Raw genomic sequence first — 19,612 nt, 5'->3', positions numbered from 1 at the left:
GCCATTCCCTGCTCTGACATGACCGCGGCCACAGTCATTAAAGCCCTGACAGCATCTTCACACTGTTCGGTTACCCCGCATACGTCCACAGCGACAGGGGGTCCTCCTTCATGAGTGACGAGCTGCGCCAGTTCCTGCTCAGCAAGGGCATAGCCTCAAGCAAGACGACCAGCTACAACCCCCGGGGGAACGGGCAAGTAGAAAGGGAGAACGGCACGGTCTGGAAGGCCGTCCTACTGGCCCTACGGTCCAGGGACCTCCCAGTTTCAAGGTGGCAGGAGGTCCTCCCGGACGCTCTCCATTCCATCCGGTCGTTATTATGTACAAGCACTAATCAAACGCCGCATGAGCGTCTCCTTGTCTTCCCTAGGAGGTCCTCCTCTGGAACATCGCTGCCGACCTGGCTGGCGGCCCCAGGACCCATCCTGCTCCGAAAGCATGTGCGGGCACATAAGGCGGACCCGTTGGTCGAAAGGGTTCACCTCCTCCACGCGAACCCCCAGTAAGCCTACGTGGAGTACCCCGACGGCCGACAGGACACGGTCTCCCTGCGGGATCTGGCGCCCGCCGGCAACACGCACAACCCCCCGACACCATCGACCCAACCCCCCCCCTTCCTGCCACCGCCGCACCCCGCGACCGCCCCCTTCCCAGGAGGATCGGTCCCCCTCCCCTTTGCACCGACAGCTGAAACCGTACGGCTCCTGGAGGCGACAACACTGGTACAAGCACCACCACCACCGCAGGGTCGAGGCGATCGACACGGACGACCAGACCGCCCGACCGACTCGTGGCGTCGATGTAAAACAAATATGGACTTTTCACAAGAACATTTTGCTTTTCTTCCTATACCCTCTGTAAATAGTTGCAACAGGACGAAATTGTCCAATACTGTATTGCCATGTGAATGTTTTATCCTCCCAGGACCAGCCCTGTAAACCCTTACCACCATACGAAGCATCACCCCGCCGGGTTCGTTTTTGACAAGGGGTGAATGTGGTAGTATGTATTGGGGGTCATGTGGGACTGGAAGCCCTAATGTCATTGGCTGACAGATCCCGGGTCCTGGTTGGCCGTTGACCTCAAGCTCCGCCCTGAAGGCGGAGTATAAGAAGCTGGAGTCTTCCCCCGCAGGCCAGTTTACTATCGAGCTGCTGGGGAACAGACACGCTTAATAAAGCCTCATCGACTTCACTCTATTCGTCTCATGGAGTCTTTGTGCGCTACACCCCCACTGTCCGCCACTGTGGTCCACGCCTCAAACAATACCCGTTTCCCCACTAATATTGCCACCCCTCTATTTTTCGCATCCAAGCCCGAGTGAAATACCTGTCCGACCCATCCTTTTCGTAATCTGACCTGATCCGCCAGTTTCAGATGCGTCTCCTGCAGCATGACCACGTCTGCCTTTAATTTCTTTAGGTGCGCAAGTACCCTTGCCCTCTTAATCGGCCCATTCAGCCCTCTCACGTTCCACGTGATCAACCGGGTTGGGGGGCTCTTTAACCCCCCCCCCTCGTCGACTAGCCATCCCCTTTTTTAAACCAGCTCCTCACGCGGTTCCCACGCACCCACTTGTCCCCCCAATGGTGTCCTCCCGTCCCGACCATCCCATCCCGTAGCAGCTCCCCTTCCCCTTAACAGCAGCAACCCAGTTACCCCCCCCCCCCCCGCTAGATCCCCCTCTAGCGTGATTGCTCCCCCCATGTTGCTTCCAGAAGTCAGCAAAATCTGGCTGACCTCGGCTTCCCCCGTTTATCCTCAGCCTCCCATTGTGTAAGGCCCCCTCCTTCCTGCGCCCCCTTTTCCTGCCACAATTACCATAGCGCGGGAGCAAAGCCCGCGCTTCCCACTCGGCCCCGCCCCTAATGGCGCAGTTCCCCCTCTCCTTCCCCACCAGCGCCCACACTTCACCATACCCCCCCCCCCCCCCATCGAGGGGAAAGAGAAAATTTTCTCCCCCCCCTTCCGATTCCCAGTCCCATGCAATCACACCACTGCTTTATTACAAAAGTTCTTTCTCTCTCCAGTCTAGCCCAGCTTCTCCTCTTCAATGAATGTCCACGCCTCTTCTGCCGTCTCGAAGTAGTGGTGTTTCCCTTGATGTGTAACCCACAATCTCGCCGGCTGCAGCATACCAAATTTAACTTTCTTTCTATCTTTCTATGGAGCACCGCCTTGGCCCGATTGAAACTCGCCCTCCTTCTCGCCACCTCCGCACTCCAATCCTGGTACACGCGGATCACCGCGTTCTCCCACCTGCAGCTCCGTGTCTTTTTCGCCCATCTCAGGACCATCTCCCTGTCCTTATAGCGGTGAAACCTCACCACTATAGCTCGAGGTATTTCTCCCGCCTTCGGTCTTCTCGCAAGGACTCGATATGCTCCCTCCACTTGCAAGGGGCCCGTCGGGGCCTCCGGTCCCATTAAGGAATGAAGCATCGTGCTCACATATGCCCCGACGTCCGCTCCCTCTGCAACTTCGGGAAGACCCAAAACTCTTAGGTTCTTCCTCCTCGAGCTATTTTCCAGGGCTTCCAGCCTCTCCATACACCTCTTATGCAGTGCCTCGTGTGTCTCTGTCTTCACCACCAGGCCCTGTATTTCGTCCTCATTTTCGGCAGCCTTTGCCTTCACGCCACGAAGCTCCAATTCTTGGGTCTTCTGCGCCTCCTTTAGCCCCTCAATCGCCTGCAGCATCGGGGCCAGCACCTCCTTCTTTAGCTCCTCAACACATCTCCGAAGGAACTCTTGCTGTTCCGGGCCCCATACCAAACGGCCTCCCTCCGCCGCCATCTTGCTTCATGCTTCCCTTCCTTGCCGCTGCTCCAGAGGATCCTCTGCAATCCGGCCACTATTATCTCCTTTCTCCATGTACATCCGGGGGGATTCCCTTCTGTTTCACCGCACAAAGGGTTTAGCCGTCAAAAATTGCCGTTGGGGCTCCCAATAAGAGCCCAAAAGTCCGTTCAAATGGGAGGTGCCGAAACGTGCGACCTAGCTGGTCATCGCCGCTCCCGGAAGTCAGCATTTTCATTTTTAACATCTCCGGTCATAATTCAAATTGATCTTGAATTATGTTCTGTTTGCCCTGGCTTGGGATCACAGTGCGAGCCCCCCACAGGTGGATGCCGCCTTCCACACTGAGCTCTTGCTGCTTGGTCTTAAAAGCCTGCAGATCCTTAGGCAGTTTCCCTCTTAGCCCCGTATAAGACGACATGGTGTAACTTTGCCAATACTGGGTCCTTCTGTGTCCAATCACGGTATTTGTGGGGCGGTGACCGGCAAGGTATCCATAAAATTTCAGGTCGATACAACCTCGTCAGTCCTTGATGGAGATGAGGGGCATGTCGGCAACGCGAGCCAACTCAGAGTGTCCGCGTTGGCGATCTGCGTGCCCGGGCGATGTTCAAACACATACACGTACGCTGCTAACAATAAGGCCCATCGCTGTATCCAGGCAGATGGTATTGGCGGAACCGCCTTGTCCTCTTTAGACAATCCGAACAATGGCTTGAGGTCCGTTTTGATGGTGAACCGACGGCCATACACAAACTGATGGAATTTCTTCACCGCAAAGATGACGGCCAGCCGTTCTTTCTCAATCTGGGCATAGTTGCGCTCCGCAGCGGCCAAAGTCCTCAATGCGTAGGCTATCGATCTCTCCTGTCCGTTGTCTATGCATTGGAATAACACCGCCCCGATTCCATACGGAGAGACATCACAAGTGACCAATAGGGGATTTGAGGGGTCGTAATGGGTCAACAACCCTGATGACGACAGTCGCTGCTTCACCCTGGCGAAGGCGTCCTCCTGTGGCGCTCTCCACGCCCAATCTTAATGTTTCTTCAGTAGCTGTAATGGTGCGAGGAGGTCGCCAGGCTAGGGCTAAATTTCCCATAATAATTCACGAGTCCTAAGAACAGCTGCAGTTTAGTTGTGTTCTCTGGCGTGGGGGCTTGTTTGATTGCTCGCACCTTCTCTCCTACCGGGTGAAGGCCGTCTCGGCCGACACAATACCCAAAGTACTTGACCTCTTTGGTGTAGAAAACATATTTTCCTCTCTTAAGGCGGATGGACGCCTGCCTCAGAAAACCGGCGGAGGACTTGCTCTAAGTTGCCCAGTGCTCCTTTATGGTGGCTCCGATGACCAGGGCGTCATCAAACTAGACCGCCTGCTCGTTGTAATCTTTGGAGGATGTTCTCCATGACTCTCTGGAAAATAGAGCAGGCCGATGACTCTCTGAATGGCAACCTAGTGTATTCATAGAGGGCTCTGTGGGTGATAATGGTCACAAATTTACTGGATACCGAGCCCAGCTCCAATTGGAGGTCCACATGACTCTTAATAAGTTTAGAAAAAAGAGTGTTCTCCAGCCAACTTGGCATCGGGTATCTGTCCAAACGAGAGGCCTTGTTCAATGTTAGCTTGTAATCCCCCACAGGCAGACGGTTTTGTCTGGTTTCAGTACTGGGACTACAGGCGCTGCCCAATCTGCAGGTTGTACTGGCCGGAATTCGTGGGCTTTCCAAGTGGTTGAGTTCATCCTTGATCTTTTCAGCAACGCGTGGGGAACTGGGAGGGCCCTGATGTATTTGGTTGTGCCTCAGGGTCTACGTGTATCTTGGCCATGGCACCTTTCATTTTACCCAGACTTCCGGATATTTTGCCAGGACTTGAAAGTGCCCATCGTGCCCATCCTGAAAATCCACTGCTAGTCCAAAGGGAGCCTCTGTAGCCTATCATGGCCCAGCAGACTCAGGCCGGTGCCCCGCACTATTATCAAGGGCAACCTGACGGACTGCTGTCCGTAGGCAACTGAGGCCATTGAGGCCTCAATGGCTAGTGGCTCCTCCGTGTATGTTGCCAACCTCGCCTCAGCGCCCCTTAAATTCAAATGCTGGACTCCTGTCCAGATCTCTTTGAACGTCTGCCGTCCTATCACTGAGACCAGAACCCCCGTGTCCAGCTCCATTTCCAGTGGGTGAAATTCACCTGGACAGTGATATTGATGGGGGCAACATGCGGCAATGCAATTCAACTGCATGTACCCATCCTCGTTGGGCTACTCTAGGTGGAGGGTCCTGGTTCTAGGCGGGCGACCAGACAGGCTTGTCGGTTGATCAGGCATTGCCGGTCCCTGCGGGATCTTGGGCCATGAGTGCTGCACCTCTGTGAATCCTCCTCCAGTGTCTGTGGAGAGGTGCCTCGCCCAGCTACAGCGGCCCTTGGCCAACGGGCCTAACCCCGACGGTGTTCAGGCAAGGGCGGGGTCCAAGAGGTCCCGCTCCTAGGGGGCTCTACCTGTCTAAATGGGGGGCATCCTACGCTATTCACCTCCATCCCTGACGTACTCTGGAGCTCCTGGGCTACTTTCTCCGCGCTCTGCCATGAGAGGGCAATCTCGATGGCCAATTTCTGCTGGATCGCCATGTTTACACCACATACAAGGCGGTCTCAAAGCATCTCGGGTAAGGATGGCGATATATTTCTAAGTCAGGGTGGTGAGTGGCTTGGAGGGGAACCTCCAGGTGGTGGGGTTCCCAGGTATCTGCTGCTCTTGTCCTTCTAGATGGTAGTGGCCGTGGGTTTGGAAGGTGCTGCCTGAGGGACCTTGGCGAGTTACTGCAGTGCATCTTGTAGATGTACACACGCTGCCACTGTTCATTGGTGGTGGAGGGTTTGAATGTTTGATAAGGAGTGCCAATCAAGCGGGCTGCTTTGGCCTGGATGATGTCGAGCTTCTTGAGTGTTGTTGGAGCTGCACTCATCCAGATAATTGGAGACAATTACATTCCTGACTTGCGACTTGCTTTGGGGGGTCAGGAGGTGAGTTATTTGCCGCAGGAATTGGTTACCAGGTAGGAGACAGAGTTGGGATAATGAGTAAGCTCTCCCGTTGGCAAAATGTGATTAGTGTTCCCCAGGGATCTGTGCGGTGGCCCCAGGTTTTCATTGTACCTATAAATTATTTGGATGAAGAAATAGAGACCCTTATATTCAATAATAACATTGAAGCTATGTGGAGAATTCATGTGATACGCTGATGCCTATATTCACGTTGGCTGATCACACTAATCTAGGTGGCACAGCGATTTATGTAAAAGAACTCAGAAGGTTAGAAAGGGACACAGATAGATTAAATGACTGGGCAAATCTGCGGCAGATACAGTTCAGTGTGGGGTCCAAAGAACAATTGGTCGTTGTATTTTCTCAATGGTAAAAGTGGTGGACCATAGATGAGCGTATTGATTTGGGACTTCACATATAGAAATCGCTCAAATCTAGAGGAAGGGCACAAAAATTAAATAGGCTCTTGGAACATTACCTTTACCTCAAGGGGGTTAGAATACAAAGTGGCGGAATTATACTAGAGTTCTACAATTAAGCTCTGGGACTGGGTTCTCCTCTCCCCGATGCCGAAATCACGTTCGGCGACAGGGCGGAGAATCCGTTTTGACACCGAAATCGGGGACGGCGCCGTTTTTCGGATTCGCCGCCCCCTGAAAAGCAATGTACTCTAGGAGTACGCCGCGCCACGTATCCACGGCCTCACGCCATTGCCTGAGGCCCGCCACGCGATGCTCCGTCCTCGACCGGCCGAGTTCCCGACGGCGTGGGACCCGTGTGGTCTCACCCGTCGTGATCTCAGTCTGGCGCCGTCTCAGTCGGGGAGGGCCGATCCGCGGGCGGGGGGGGGGGGGGGGGCTTCAATCAGGGGTGGGAGCACTGTGGGCGGGCGGTCCAGGGCGCGCGAGTGGCCAAAGGGGGTACTATTTTTGCGGTCCGGGTCCGCGGGCTGAGTTCGCCATGAAGCACGGCGCGGCTGCTGCAGGCCGTATCGGGCCGTATCGGCAGCTACTCTGCCTCCCAGCTAGCCCCCAGCAAAACGGGGATTTGGTGGCCGTTTTGCGCCAGTTTTCCTGGCGTAAAACACCGCCGTTTTCACGCCAGTGTGGGGACTTAGTCTCCCAAACGGTGATTCCAGCTCACAGTATCTGAAGTAATTGCGCTCAAGTCTAGCCAGCACATCACAAGATGATTACAGGATTGACAGAGTAGATGGAGGGAAATTAGTTCCTTGGGGGGGGGGGGGGGGGGTTCGGAGTGTCCACCACAATGGGACAAAATCTTAAAATTGGAACTAGGCGGTTCTGTAATGATGTTAGGTCGCATTTCCTCTCAGCAAAGGGTGGTGAAAATCGACCACTCTCTCTGCAGTCTACACTTTTCCCAATTGTAGGATAAATATTGAACAGAACACTGGGGAGAACTCCAGTGATCTTCTTTGGAATAGTGCTGCTGGAACGTTTATGGCCTTCTGAGAAGGCAGAAGGGGGCCTTGGTTTAAAATCCCACCTTCCGCTCTGCAGGACCCCCGCGGGTGCCGCAGTGAAGTGCCAGCCTGGGTTCTGAGCTCAATGCAACGGAGTGGGGATTGAACTCGCTCGCTGCCATTGGATTAACTAATTTGAGGGGCATATTTCTGAAGGCCAGGTTTCGTTCCGTGGGTAATTAATCCATCTCTTCTTGCCTCGAATAGGACATCATCAGTGCGGAATTCATACACAAGCTGGAGTCGTTGCTTCAGAGGGCTTATCGTCTACAGGAGGAGTTTGAGGCCACTCTGGGTGCATCTGACCCAACTTCTCTTGCAAATGACATTGGTGAGTCTGTGTTTGTGTCATTTATTTGTATAATCCAATTTGCTTGTTTATACAATTCAAAAACACTAAAGCATTATTCTAATGCATTCATAGAATCATAGAATTTAAAGTGCAGAAAGAGGCTATTCGGCCCATCTAGTGTGCACTGGCCCTTGGTAAGCGCATCCGACTGAAGCCCACACCGCCACCATCCCTGTTATCCAGTAATCCCACCAAACCTTTTTGGACACTAAAGGCAATTTATCATGGCCAATCCACCTAACCTGCACATCTTTGGACTGTGGGAGGAAACGGGAGCACCCGGAGGAAACCCACCCAGACACGGGGAGAACGTGCAGACTCCGCACAGACAGTGACCCAACGGGGAATCGAACCTGGGACCCTGGCGCTGTGAAGCAACAATGCTAACCCCTGTGCTACCATGCTGCCCATTCCTGTCCAGTCTGTCATCTTGATTATCTCACGGGTTGTGGGTGTCGATGGTGTTAGGAACAATGTGGAGCTTTAAATTTAATTTATATTTTGTACTTGATTGTTGAGAAAGTTCAAATCTGGGGCAAGTTTCAAATTTTTGCGAGGTGGATGCGGCAGGTTGCGTGCCCTGTTTGTGGGCATGCATTTTTAATGAGGTTTTGCAACCAAGAGTTGAAGATTACTAAGGGGTTAATAGTTCAATGAAGTAAAAACAAGTAAAGTAGAAAAAAAGCTGTGCTGCTGCCTAGCGTTAGGATTCCGAATGAGAACCCAAATATTTTCAATTTGTAAAACTGTGAGGAAATATTACTGACCACAGGAGTGATAACTCTGACCAATGGTAGATTTTATATTAAAACAAACTTTAATTTAATCACAGAATTAATCACATTAGCAACAAAGAAATAGCTTTACAGTTAACAGTTACAACTGTTCTTAAGTAAAAGAAGAAACCTTAACTTACTTCCTAAACCTGCCACTATATTCCAATTAAGCAAACTCATATATATTAAATATATTAAATACCACTCATGAATGAAGTTAGCAACCAGGTTTCTACTTGCTCTCAACTGTGCAGAATCTTTGGAGAGAGAACTTTTCTCTGTTTTCAAACTGAACCACCTCTGTTCAGATTAGAGTTCTAGGACCTACTGACTCTTCAGACAGACCTGGCTCCTCCCATTAACTACATCACCTGTACCCAAAGCATAAGGCATTCTTTGGCTCTTCTTACAAGTTGTCCCTTAACTTGTTTAGCCAGGTCTAAACACAAATGATCATAAATTATCTACACCCCAGGGGCCCTTCAAACCAAAACAATTTTTCATTAGCTAGCTATCTGGAAACAAGGAACTGGTTCTCAAGATCTATTAGCAGAACACTTCACCTACAAATCAATGATTAACTCACTTTTACGACACCTTAATCACTGCTCCAGCAGTCATGCTGTCTGTATGCATCATAACCAAGGTTTTAATAACATTTACTGCAAAAAGTATGACAATCTCTTACATTCATCACATTAGCAGCATGGGTCCAGAGACAGACAGAGGGACAGGGGAACACAGAAGGGCTGTCAAATAATGTGCAGGCACATGTCGAAAACTTTCTAGTAAGATGTCCTCCCAGACTGCTAGGGAACTGAGTTTCGGGAAATTAGTGTTTGCTCTAAAGTTAAAGTAAAAGTGTTTAGAGTACGGCTTTTGGGTGTCTCAGGAAGAGATACCAATTGAGGAAGAGCATCGTAAATGTTCAGAAGTCGGCTGGTACAAAGTGTATGCAACTGAGCCAGCCCAATCCCGTGTCTGTGAGGATATTGCTGGGATAAAAGGAAGAGTTTGGATCATTTTCTGGGATCTGTATTGAAATCTTTCTGATCTTTTGTCTAGTAGATATAATTAATCTTTTTTTTACAAATTGGAATATCCAATTATTTTTTTCAATTAAGGGGCAATTTAGCGTGGCCAATTCACCTACCTTGTACATCTTTGGGTTGTGGGGACGAGACCCATGCAGACACGGGGAGAACGTGCAAACTCCACACGGATAGTGATCCGGGGCCAGATCTTTCTTCCTGCTTAAGGAATGTTTTATTCTTTGTGTTGAAAGCAGACTCTTGTGAATTTGTTCAGTAATTTCCCTTTGCGGTTTCTAAAAAAAAGAATAAAAGTTAGGATCTATCAAGCCATGTCCCACTCTGGGATCTGACTTGTCCAGTATTAACATCAGCTGTGATTGTAACAGTGGCAAGGCCAGCTTTTGTTGCCCATCCCTAATTACCCTTGAGTGGAGTGTCTTGCTCAGTCATTTCAGAGGGCAGTTAAGGTCAACCAAATTGTTGTGGATCTATGATCACATGTAGGCCAGGCTGGGTAAGGACGGCAGATTTCTTTCCATTAAAAGATCCTAGTGCATCAGATGGGTTTTTACAACAATCGATGATTGATGTCATGCTCACCATTACTGAGAGTAACTGCCGCATGTCCCTCGAGTATTAGCCTGGATTACTAGTCCAGTGACATTACCACTACACAACCTAAATTGGCACCTCCTCACATAGGCTGATTTAAAAAATGTTCATTCTTGTTTTCAAATCCTGTCATGTCCTCACTGGCCTCACTATCCCTGCAACCTCCTCCAATCCCTCACTATCCCTGTAACCTCCTCCAATCCCTCACTATCCCTGTAACCTCCTCCAATCCCTCACTATCCCTGCAACCTCCTCCAATCCCTCACTATCCCTGTAACCTCCTCCAATCCCTCACTATCCCTGTAACCTCCTCCAATCCCTCACTATCCCTGTAACCTCCTCCAATCCCTCACTATCCCTGTAACCTCCACCAATCCCTCACTATCCCTGTAACCTCCTCCAATCCCTCACTATCCCTGTAACCTCCTCCAATCCCTCACTATCCCTGTAACCTCCTCCAATCCTCACTATCCCTGTAACCTCCTCTAATCCCTCACTATCCCTGTAACCTCCTCCAATCCCTCACTATCCCTGTAACCTCCTCCAATCCTCACTATCCCTGTAACCTCCTCCAATCCCTCACTATCCCTGTAACCTCCTCCAATCCCTCACTATCCCTGTAACCTCCTCCAATCCCTCACTATCCCTGTAACCTCCGCCAATCCCTCACTATCCCTGTAACCTCCTCCAATCCCTCACTATCCCTGTAACCTCCTCCAATCCCTCACTATCCCTGTAACCTCCTCCAATCCCTCACAATCCATGTAACCTCCACCAATCCCTCACTATCCCTGTAACCTCCTCCAATCCCTCACTATCCCTGTAACCTCCTCCAATCCCTCACTATCCCCGTAACCTCCTCCAATCCCTCACTATCCCTGTAACTTCCTCCAGTCCCTCCTATTGTCCAAGATTCCTGCATTTTACCAAATCCGGCCACCTGTAAATCCTGATTATCTTCATTCCACCATTAGCTGCCATGCCTTTAGTTGACCAGGCCTTGCTCCCTGGAATTCCCTCCCTGGACCTCTCTGTGCCTCTCTCTCCCTGGACCTCTCAACCTCTCTCTCCCTGGTTTTCGGAGCGCTGCTCCTTCCTCAGGTGAAGCGCTCCGAAAGCTAGTGACATTGAAACAAACCTGTTGGACTTTAACCTGGTGTTGTAAGACTTCGTACTGTGCCCACCCCAGTCCAACGCCGGCATCTCCACATCATCTCTCTCCCTGGACCTCTCTGTGTGTCTCTCTCCCTGGACCTCTCTGTGTGTCTCTCTCCCTGGACCTCTCTGTGCCTCTCTCTCCCTGGACCTCTCTCTCCCTGGACCTCTCTCTCCCTGGACCTCTCTCTACCTCTCTCTCCCTGGACCTCTCTGTGCCTCACTCTCCCTGGACCTCTCTACCTCTCTCTCCCTGGACCTCTCTCTCCCTGGACCTCTCTCTACCTCTCTCTCCCTGGACCTCTCTGTGCCTCACTCTCCCTGGACCTCTCTACCTCTCTCTACCTGGACCTCTCTCTCCCTGGACCTCTCTACCTCTCTCTCCCTGGACCTCTCTACCTGGACCTCTCTATGTCTCTCTCCCTGGACATCTCTACCTCTCTCTCCCTGGACATCTCTACCTCTCTCTCCCTGGATCTCTCTACCTCTCTCTCCCTGGACCACTATCTCTCTCTCCCTGGACCTCTCTTCCTGGACCTCTCTACCTCTCTCTCCTTGGACCTCTCTACCTCTCTCTCTCTGGACTTCTCTATCTGTCTCTCCCTGGACCTCTCTGTGCCTCTCTCTCCCTGGACCTCTCTACCTCTCTCTCCCTGGACCTCTCTATCTCTCTCTCCCTGGACCTCTCTACCTCTCTCTCCCTGGACCTCTCTATCTCTCCCTCCCCGGACCTCTCTATCTCTCTCTCCCTGGACCTCTCTATCTCTCCCTCCCTGGACCTCTCTACCTCTCCCTCCCTGGACCTCTCTACCACTCTCTCCCTGGACCTCTCTACCTCTCCCTCCCTGGACCTCTCTACCTCTCTCTCCCTAGACCACTCTACCTCTCTCTCCCTGGACCTCTCTACCTCTCTCTCCCTGGACCTCTCTACCTCTCTCTCCCTGGATCTCTCTACCTCTCTCTCCCTGGACCTCTATCTCTCTCTCCCTGGACCTCTCTACCTCTCTCTTCCTGGACCTCTCTACCTCTCTCTCCTTGGACCTTTCTATCTCTCCCTCCCTGGACCTCTCTACGTCTCTCTCCCTGGACCTCTCTACCTCTCTCTCCCTGGACCTCTCTACCTCTCTCTCCCTGGACGTCTCTACCTCTCTCTCCCTGGATCTCTCCACCACTCTCTCCCTGGACCTCTCTATCTCTCTCTCCCTGGACCTCTCTGCGCCTCTCTCTCCCAGGACCTCTCTACCTCTCCCTCCACGGACCTCTCTACCTCTCTCTCCCTGGACCTCTCTATCTCTCTCTCCCTGGACCTCTCTGCGCCTCTCTCTCCCAGGACCGCTCTACCTCTCCCTCCACGGACCTCTCTACCACTCTCTCCCTGGACCTCTCTACCTCTCTCTCCCTAGACCACTCTACCTCTCTCTCCCTGGACCTCTCTACCTCTCTCTCCCTGGACCTCTCTACCTCTCTCTCCCTAGACCACTCTACCTCTCTCTCCCTGGACCTCTCTACCACTTTCTCCCAGGACCGCTCTACCTCTCCCTCCACGGACCTCTCTACCACTCTCTCCCTGGACCTCTCTACCTCTCTCTCCCTGGATCTCTCTACCTCTCTCTCCCTGGATCTCTCTACCTCTCTCTCCCTGGATCTCTCTACCTCTCTCTCCCTGGACCTCTCTACCTCTCTCTCCTTGGACCTTTCTATCTCTCTCTCCCTGGACCTCTCTATGTCTCTCCCCCTGGACCTCTCTATCTCTCTCTCCATGGACCTCTCTATCTCTCTCTCCCTGGACGTCTCTACCTCTCTCTCCTTGGACCTCTCCACCTCTCTCTCCCTGGACCTCTCTACCTCTCCCTCCCTGGACCTCTCTACCTCTCCCTCCCTGGACCTCTCTACCTCTCCCTCCCTAGACCTCTCTACCTCTCTCTCCCTGGACCTCTCTACCTCTCCCTCCCTGGACCTCTCTACCTCTCTCTCCCTGGACCTCTCTACCTCTCCCTCCCTGGACCTCTCTACCTCTCTCTCCCTGGACCTCTCTACCTCTCTCTCCCTGGACCTCTATCTCTCTCTCCCTGGACCTCTCTATCTCTCTCTCCCTGGACCTCTCTACCTCTCTCTCCCTGGACCTCTCTACCTCTCCCTCCCTGGACCTCTCTACCTCTCTCTCCCTGGACCTCTCTACCTCTCCCTCCCTGGACCTCTCTACCTCTCTCTCCCTGGATCTCTCCACCACTCTCTCCCTGGACCTCTCTATCTCTCTCTCCCTGGACCTCTCTGCGCCTCTCTCTCCCAGGACCTCTCTACCTCTCCCTCCACGGACCTCTCTACCTCTCTCTCCCTGGACCTCTCTATCTCTCTCTCCCTGGACCTCTCTGCGCCTCTCTCTCCCAGGACCGCTCTACCTCTCCCTCCACGGACCTCTCTACCACTCTCTCCCTGGACCTCTCTACCTCTCCCTCCCTGGACCTCTCTACCTCTCTCTCCCTGGACCTCTCTACCTCTCCCTCCCTGGACCTCTCTACCTCTCTCTCCCTGGACCTCTCTACCTCTCCCTCCCTGGACCTCTCTACCTCTCCCTCCCTGGACCTCTCTACCTCTCCCTCCCTGGACCTCTCTATCTCTCCCTCCCTGGACCTCTCTACCTCTCTCTCCCTGGACCTCTCTACCTCTCCCTCCCTGGACCTCTCTATCTCTCTCTCCCTGGACCTCTCTACCTCTCTCTCTCTGGACCTCTCTACCTCTCCCTCTCTGGACCTCTCTACCTCTCCCTCCCTGGACCTCTCTATCTCTCCCTCCCTGGACCTCTCTACCTCTCTCTCCCTGGACCTCTCTACCTCTCCCTCCCTGGACCTCTCTACCTCTCCCTCCCTGGACCCCTCTACCTCTCCCTCCCTGGACCTCTGTGCCTCTCCTGCTTGACGTCGCTCCTTAAAACGGAACTCTTTGGCCAACCTTTTGATCAACTGTCCCAATATCTCCTCACACGATTTGATGTCAGAATGTGTCTGATGAGGCTCCTGTGAAGTGCCTCTGTAAGTTTTGTCATATTAAAGGTGCTGTATAAAAATATGGTGTTGCTGAAATGTGGCCAAACCTCAGTGACCTCTCAAAAATGTGAAGTACCGTGGTGGGTGCGGTTGAACCGAAACATTTCTGTGCCCGGTTTCACGGTTTCAGGCGTGTTTAGCAGGGTGCCTGCAGCACAAAGAAAGCCCCCACTATCCAACAGCAGTTGCCATTTCTTTTGGCCTCGACGAGGTACTCCCCTTCAAAGCCGCACTTGTGTCATTTCTACGTCAAGATTACTCGCTGATCTGGGCGAATCTTTCAACCCCCCCCACTCCCCTCAGCGACCCCACTGCCATCCACCCCCCCACCCCCACCCCGGCCCGTGGCACGGGCAACCTGGTACCCGGGCACCTTGACACTGACCACCTTGCACCCTGGCAGTGCCCCTGCTGGCCTGGCAGTGCCACCTGGGCCAGTGTGGCAATGCTAAGGTGCCAGGCTGGCAGTGCCAAGGCACCCAGGTGCCAGTGGGAGTGCCAGGGTAACACCCCGCTCAATGCCTGACCACCCAGGGCTTTCCAATGGCCTGGGAGACACCCCCCCCCCCCCACCTCCCAGGAGGCGTGCTTGTCACCAGCCTTCCGTGTCACACCGATGAGGGGCTGCACTGTCAGAGATGCTGTCCTTCGGGTGAGACACTATACCCAGGCCCCGTCTACCCTCTCCGGAGCGGGGGGAGGGATACCTCACAGTGCCACTGCAAGGAAAATGAGGAATGTTCTTCTCAGTACCCCTGCTGACCCTCAACTAACACCAGCGCAAACGGGTGAACGTAAAATACCGCAGGTGGTGAAAATCTGAAATAATGCTCGTTTGATCGGGCAGCATCTGTGGAAAGAGGGACAGAGTTAATGTTTTGTGGATAACCTTTTAACAAAACACCAGAAATGGTAATTTATTCATGACTGTTTGCGGGGTTTTGCTGTGCACTAATAGTCCGTACAGGAACAGAAAGACACTGTTCAGCTTCTTCACACATTCGTTTGGATCCCAGTTGATTTGTACCTTAACCCCACTCGCCTGTCTTGGCTTGCTATCCCTTAATACCTTTACCTGACAATCATTTATTGATCCCAGTTTGGAAATATCCGGTTGACTCTCAGCCTGGATTGCATCTCGTGGGAGAGAATTCCCGATTTTCAGCAGTGGCCAAACTTCAGGTGTTGCTGCATTGGTCATTTAGAACACTTGGCTGCCCACCAGGTGGAAAACGGCGCTGTATCAGTGTGTCAGTGTGTTGCAGGCTGGTCACCAGGGGGCAGCAGTCATCCCAACTCATCAGGCTGATTGCATTGTATCATAAGCTCAGTTTCCAGGGATCGGCGGGGGGGGGGGGGGGGGGGGGGAGTAAAGGAGCCACATTTAGGTATTGGCTGCCTGCCTCGCATTTTTTCCTGTCACCTGCTGTTTCAGCTCAGTAGACGGGCTGTGGGCTGCAAACCCCACTGTGTCTCACTGTGTGCGAACGTGGAGACTGACCCAGGTTTATTATTTGTGGCCGATGACGAGAGCTCCAGCTGCTGCCTTGTCAGTTTTCCTGTGCTCTTTTCCAATTCCCTGTGGAATTTCTAACCTGGCATTAACGGAGAGAAAGAAAAACTTGCATTTGCGTAGCGCCCCTTCAGGGCCCTCAGGGTGTCCCAAGGCGCTTCGCAGCCAATGGCAAACGTTGTAAAAGCGGAGTTGCCCGGTGTGATGCCGAACATGCTGCAGCCAGTTTGCACACAGTAGGGTTCTAGAAATGATAAGGACGACCAGCATTTAGGATCTGAGAGAGAAATATCGGCCAGGATATCGGGGAGAGCTTCTTTTGTAATAGAGTCGCCGGATCGTTAACGCCGGGGATCGCAGGGTGTGGTCGCAGCGTTAAACAATCTAATTTCTCAGGAAATGGGTTTCCGGGAAACAGAATTAAATGGAGAGCAACTTAAAATGTGTGAGATGGGAAGCAGAGCCGGGGTCACCCAGGAGCTGCGCCAGTCTCTTTGTTTCAAAATGGTTCTCTGTGGGCCGACGCCAAGATCGGGAAAGGCAATCTTTTGGCGTCGGAGTAGTGGGGTTGTGGCCAGGATGTGGGCTGTGGAGGCGGGATGGACGGGCGCGGAACGCCATTGCCGCAGCCGGCAGGGCAGCCACGCAGCTGCGCACACCGCTAACAGCCCACTTCGAACTTAGTGCCACAGGTCGTAGAGGTGTCCCCCCAGGCCACCGCCCTGGGTGCCCTCTGGCCCCAGCTGACCCACCAGCTGTATGGGCGCGCTCCAGCACAACCAATGCCATTGCTTTGGCTGGAATAAGTGTGCGTGAGGAGTGTAATGTGTATGTGCAGCTTGTCAGCCTCCCGAGTGCCAATCACGGACCCGGTGAATCCTGCACCGTTTCTCATTGCAATCGATTGTGTTCCACATGGAGCCGGTGCTCGCCCCTCAGCGGTCCAGGTTTGGCCTCAGTTCTTCTGCCGCGAAAGTCCACGAATTCTGCGTTGGCGTCAACACTTAGTCTCAGAAACGGAGAGGAATGCTTCTGAGCTCGGTCCCCGAGGGGAGGTGGTGGAGAAGTTCGCAGCTGCGTTCGAGAATTGGGTGCCATGTTTCGGGAATCTCAATCTGGAGGCTGGGCAAATTGATTTCAATGGAGCACACCTAATCCTGTCTTCGAGGCCTGGGGTTGGTGCGGCCTTCCACTGGTCCTGTTCTGGATGTTGGTCATGAAGGGTTGTAGCTGGGTGAACTGGTCTTGTCATCCACCCCGGCCACAGCTAGGTTGTTGACCGTCTGGGTTCTGGTGGGACGGCGTGGGGGAAGTTATGGTGTCTCGTGCTTCGATCGTTGGAATCCTTGAGATATCCTGATCCTGCCTCACCCTTGATTTTGGCTTTCTTCATGCACCAGTGAAGGAGTCTTTCTCCGGAGGACTGCCTTTCATTTCCACATCAAGGGCGGGGCTCTCCGCTCACCGGCGGAACGGGCCGCACCGGTGCCGAGGAGCGGCGTGAACCACTCCGGCGTCGGGCCGGCTGAAGATGCGGAATCCTCCGCACATTCGGGGGCGAGGCCGGCGCCGGAGTGTTTGCCGCCACCCCAACCGGTGCCGAAGGGCCTCCATCGGCCGGCACGTGCTGGCACATACGTGGGAACGCCAGCGTGTTCTGGCGCATGCAGCGAATCGCTGCCGTGATCCCAGTGCACGCGCAGGAGGTTTCTTCTCCGCCCCGGCCATCGCGGAGGTTCACAGCGGCCGGCGCTGAGGGAAAGAGTGCCTCCGCGGCACAGGCCCGCCCGCGGATCGGTGGGCCCCGATCGCGGGCCAGGCCACTGTGGGGGCACCCCCCCGGGGCCAGATCCCCCCACGCCCTCCCGAGGGCTCCGCAGGCCACCCGCAGAGCCATGCCCCGCCGGTAAGAACCTTGCGTAATTTACGCAGGCGGGACTGGCCGAGACCGACCGGCGCGGCGCGATTCCCGCCCCGCCAAAACCCCGGCGCCGGAGAATTCGGCAGTCGGGGCGGTGGGATTCACACCGGCCATTCGGCAGTCCGGCGGGGGGGGTGCGGAGAATCCCGCCCCTTGTTTATTGTTCTAGACTTTGTTCCCTGGTGATCGTGTTGTTGTCTGTTTGATGTTGTTAATTGTTTCTGTTTACAGGGAAGTGTATGGTGCCTGTACTGTTGAGTATGCTGATTAACAAATTTGTATCATGTTTTTAAAAAGAAATTTAGAGTACCCAATTCCTTTTTTCCAATTAAAGGTTAATTTAGCATGGCCAATCCACGTACCATCACATCTTTGGGTTGTGGGGGTGAGACCCACGCAGTCACGGGGAGAATGTTCAAACTCCACACGGACAGTGACCCAGGGCCAGGATTGAACCCGGGTCCTCGGTGCCGTGAGGCAACAGTGCTAACCCCCACGCCATAGTGCTGCTCCAAGTTTATATCATCTTAAGCCATAAGACATAGGAGTGGAAGTAAGGCCATTCGGCCCATCGAGTCCACTCCACCATTCAGTCATGGCTGATTTCAACTCCATTTAACAGCTCTCTTTCCATAGCCCTTAATTCCTCAAGAAATCAAGAAGTTATCAACTTCTGTCTTAAAGACACTCAACGTCCCGGCCTCCACTGCCCTCTGTGGCAATGAATTCCACAGACCCACCACTCTCTGGCTGAAGAAATTTCTCCTCATCTCTGTTCTAAAGTTACTCCCTTTTATTCTAAGGCTGTGCCCCCGGGTCCTAGTCTCCCCTGTTAATGGAAACAACTTCCCTACATCCACCCTATCTAAGCCATTCATTATCTTGTAAGTTTCTATTAGATCTCCCCTCAACCTCCTAAACTCCAATGAATATAATCCCAGGATCCTCAGACGTTCATCGTATGTTAGGCTTACCATTCCTGGGATCATCCGTGTGAATCTCCGCTGGACCCGCTCCAGTGCCAGTATGTCCTTCCTGAGGTGTGGGGCCCAAATTTGCTCACAGTATTCTAAATGGGGCCTAACTAATGCTTTATAAAGCTTCAGAAGTACATCCCTGCTTTTATATTCCAAGCCTCTTGAGATAAATGACAACATTGCATTTGCTTTCTTAATTACGGACTCAACCTGCAAGTTTACCTTTAGAGAATCCTGGACTAGGACTCCCAAGTCCCTTTGCACTTCAGCATTATGAATTTTGTCACCGTTTAGAAAATAGTCCACGCCTCTATTCTTTTTTCCAAAGTGCAAGACCTCGCACTTGCCCACGTTGAATTTCATCAGCCATTTCTTGGACCACTCTCCTAAACTGTCTAAATCTTTCTGCAGCCTCCCCACCTCCTCCATACTACCTGCCCCTCCACCTATCTTTGTATCATCGGCAAACTTAGCCAGAATGCCCTCAGTCCCGTCATCTAGGTCGTTAATATATAAAGAGATCAGCTGTGGCCCCAACACTGAACCCTGCGGGACACCACTCGTCATCGGTTGCCATTCTGAAAAAGAACCTTTTATCCCAACTCTCTGCCTTCTGCCTGACAGCCAATCGTCAATCCATGTTAGTACCTTGCCTCGAATACTATGGGCCCTTATTTTACTCAGCAGTCTCCCGTGAGGCACCTTATCAAAGGCCTTTTGGAAGTCAAGATAGATAACATCCATTGGTTCTCCTTGGTCTAACCTATTTGTTATCTCTTCAAAGAACTCTTAACAGGTTTGTCAGGCACGATCTCCCCTTACTAAATCCATGCTGACTTGTCCTAATCCGACCCTGCACGTCCAAGAATTTAGAAATCTCATCCTTAACAAT

At 52.8% G+C, this 19,612-nt stretch overlaps 1 protein-coding gene across 1 annotated transcript in view; it reads left to right on the top strand.

The window, feature by feature from the left end:
* Nucleotides 1-19,612, top strand: part of miga1 (mitoguardin 1) — a 179,551-nt gene that overhangs the window by 46,846 nt on the left and 113,093 nt on the right. The window contains exon 7 of the mRNA XM_072510401.1: nt 7,544-7,667. Within this exon, the coding sequence (XP_072366502.1) occupies nt 7,544-7,667 (124 nt within the window). The remainder of the gene's footprint in view (nt 1-7,543; nt 7,668-19,612) is intronic.

This window comes from Scyliorhinus torazame, chromosome 7 (genome assembly GCF_047496885.1).
Source record: "Scyliorhinus torazame isolate Kashiwa2021f chromosome 7, sScyTor2.1, whole genome shotgun sequence".
NCBI classification, from domain to species: Eukaryota; Metazoa; Chordata; class Chondrichthyes; order Carcharhiniformes; family Scyliorhinidae; genus Scyliorhinus; species Scyliorhinus torazame.
This window is presented reverse-complemented; position numbering and strand designations above follow the sequence as displayed.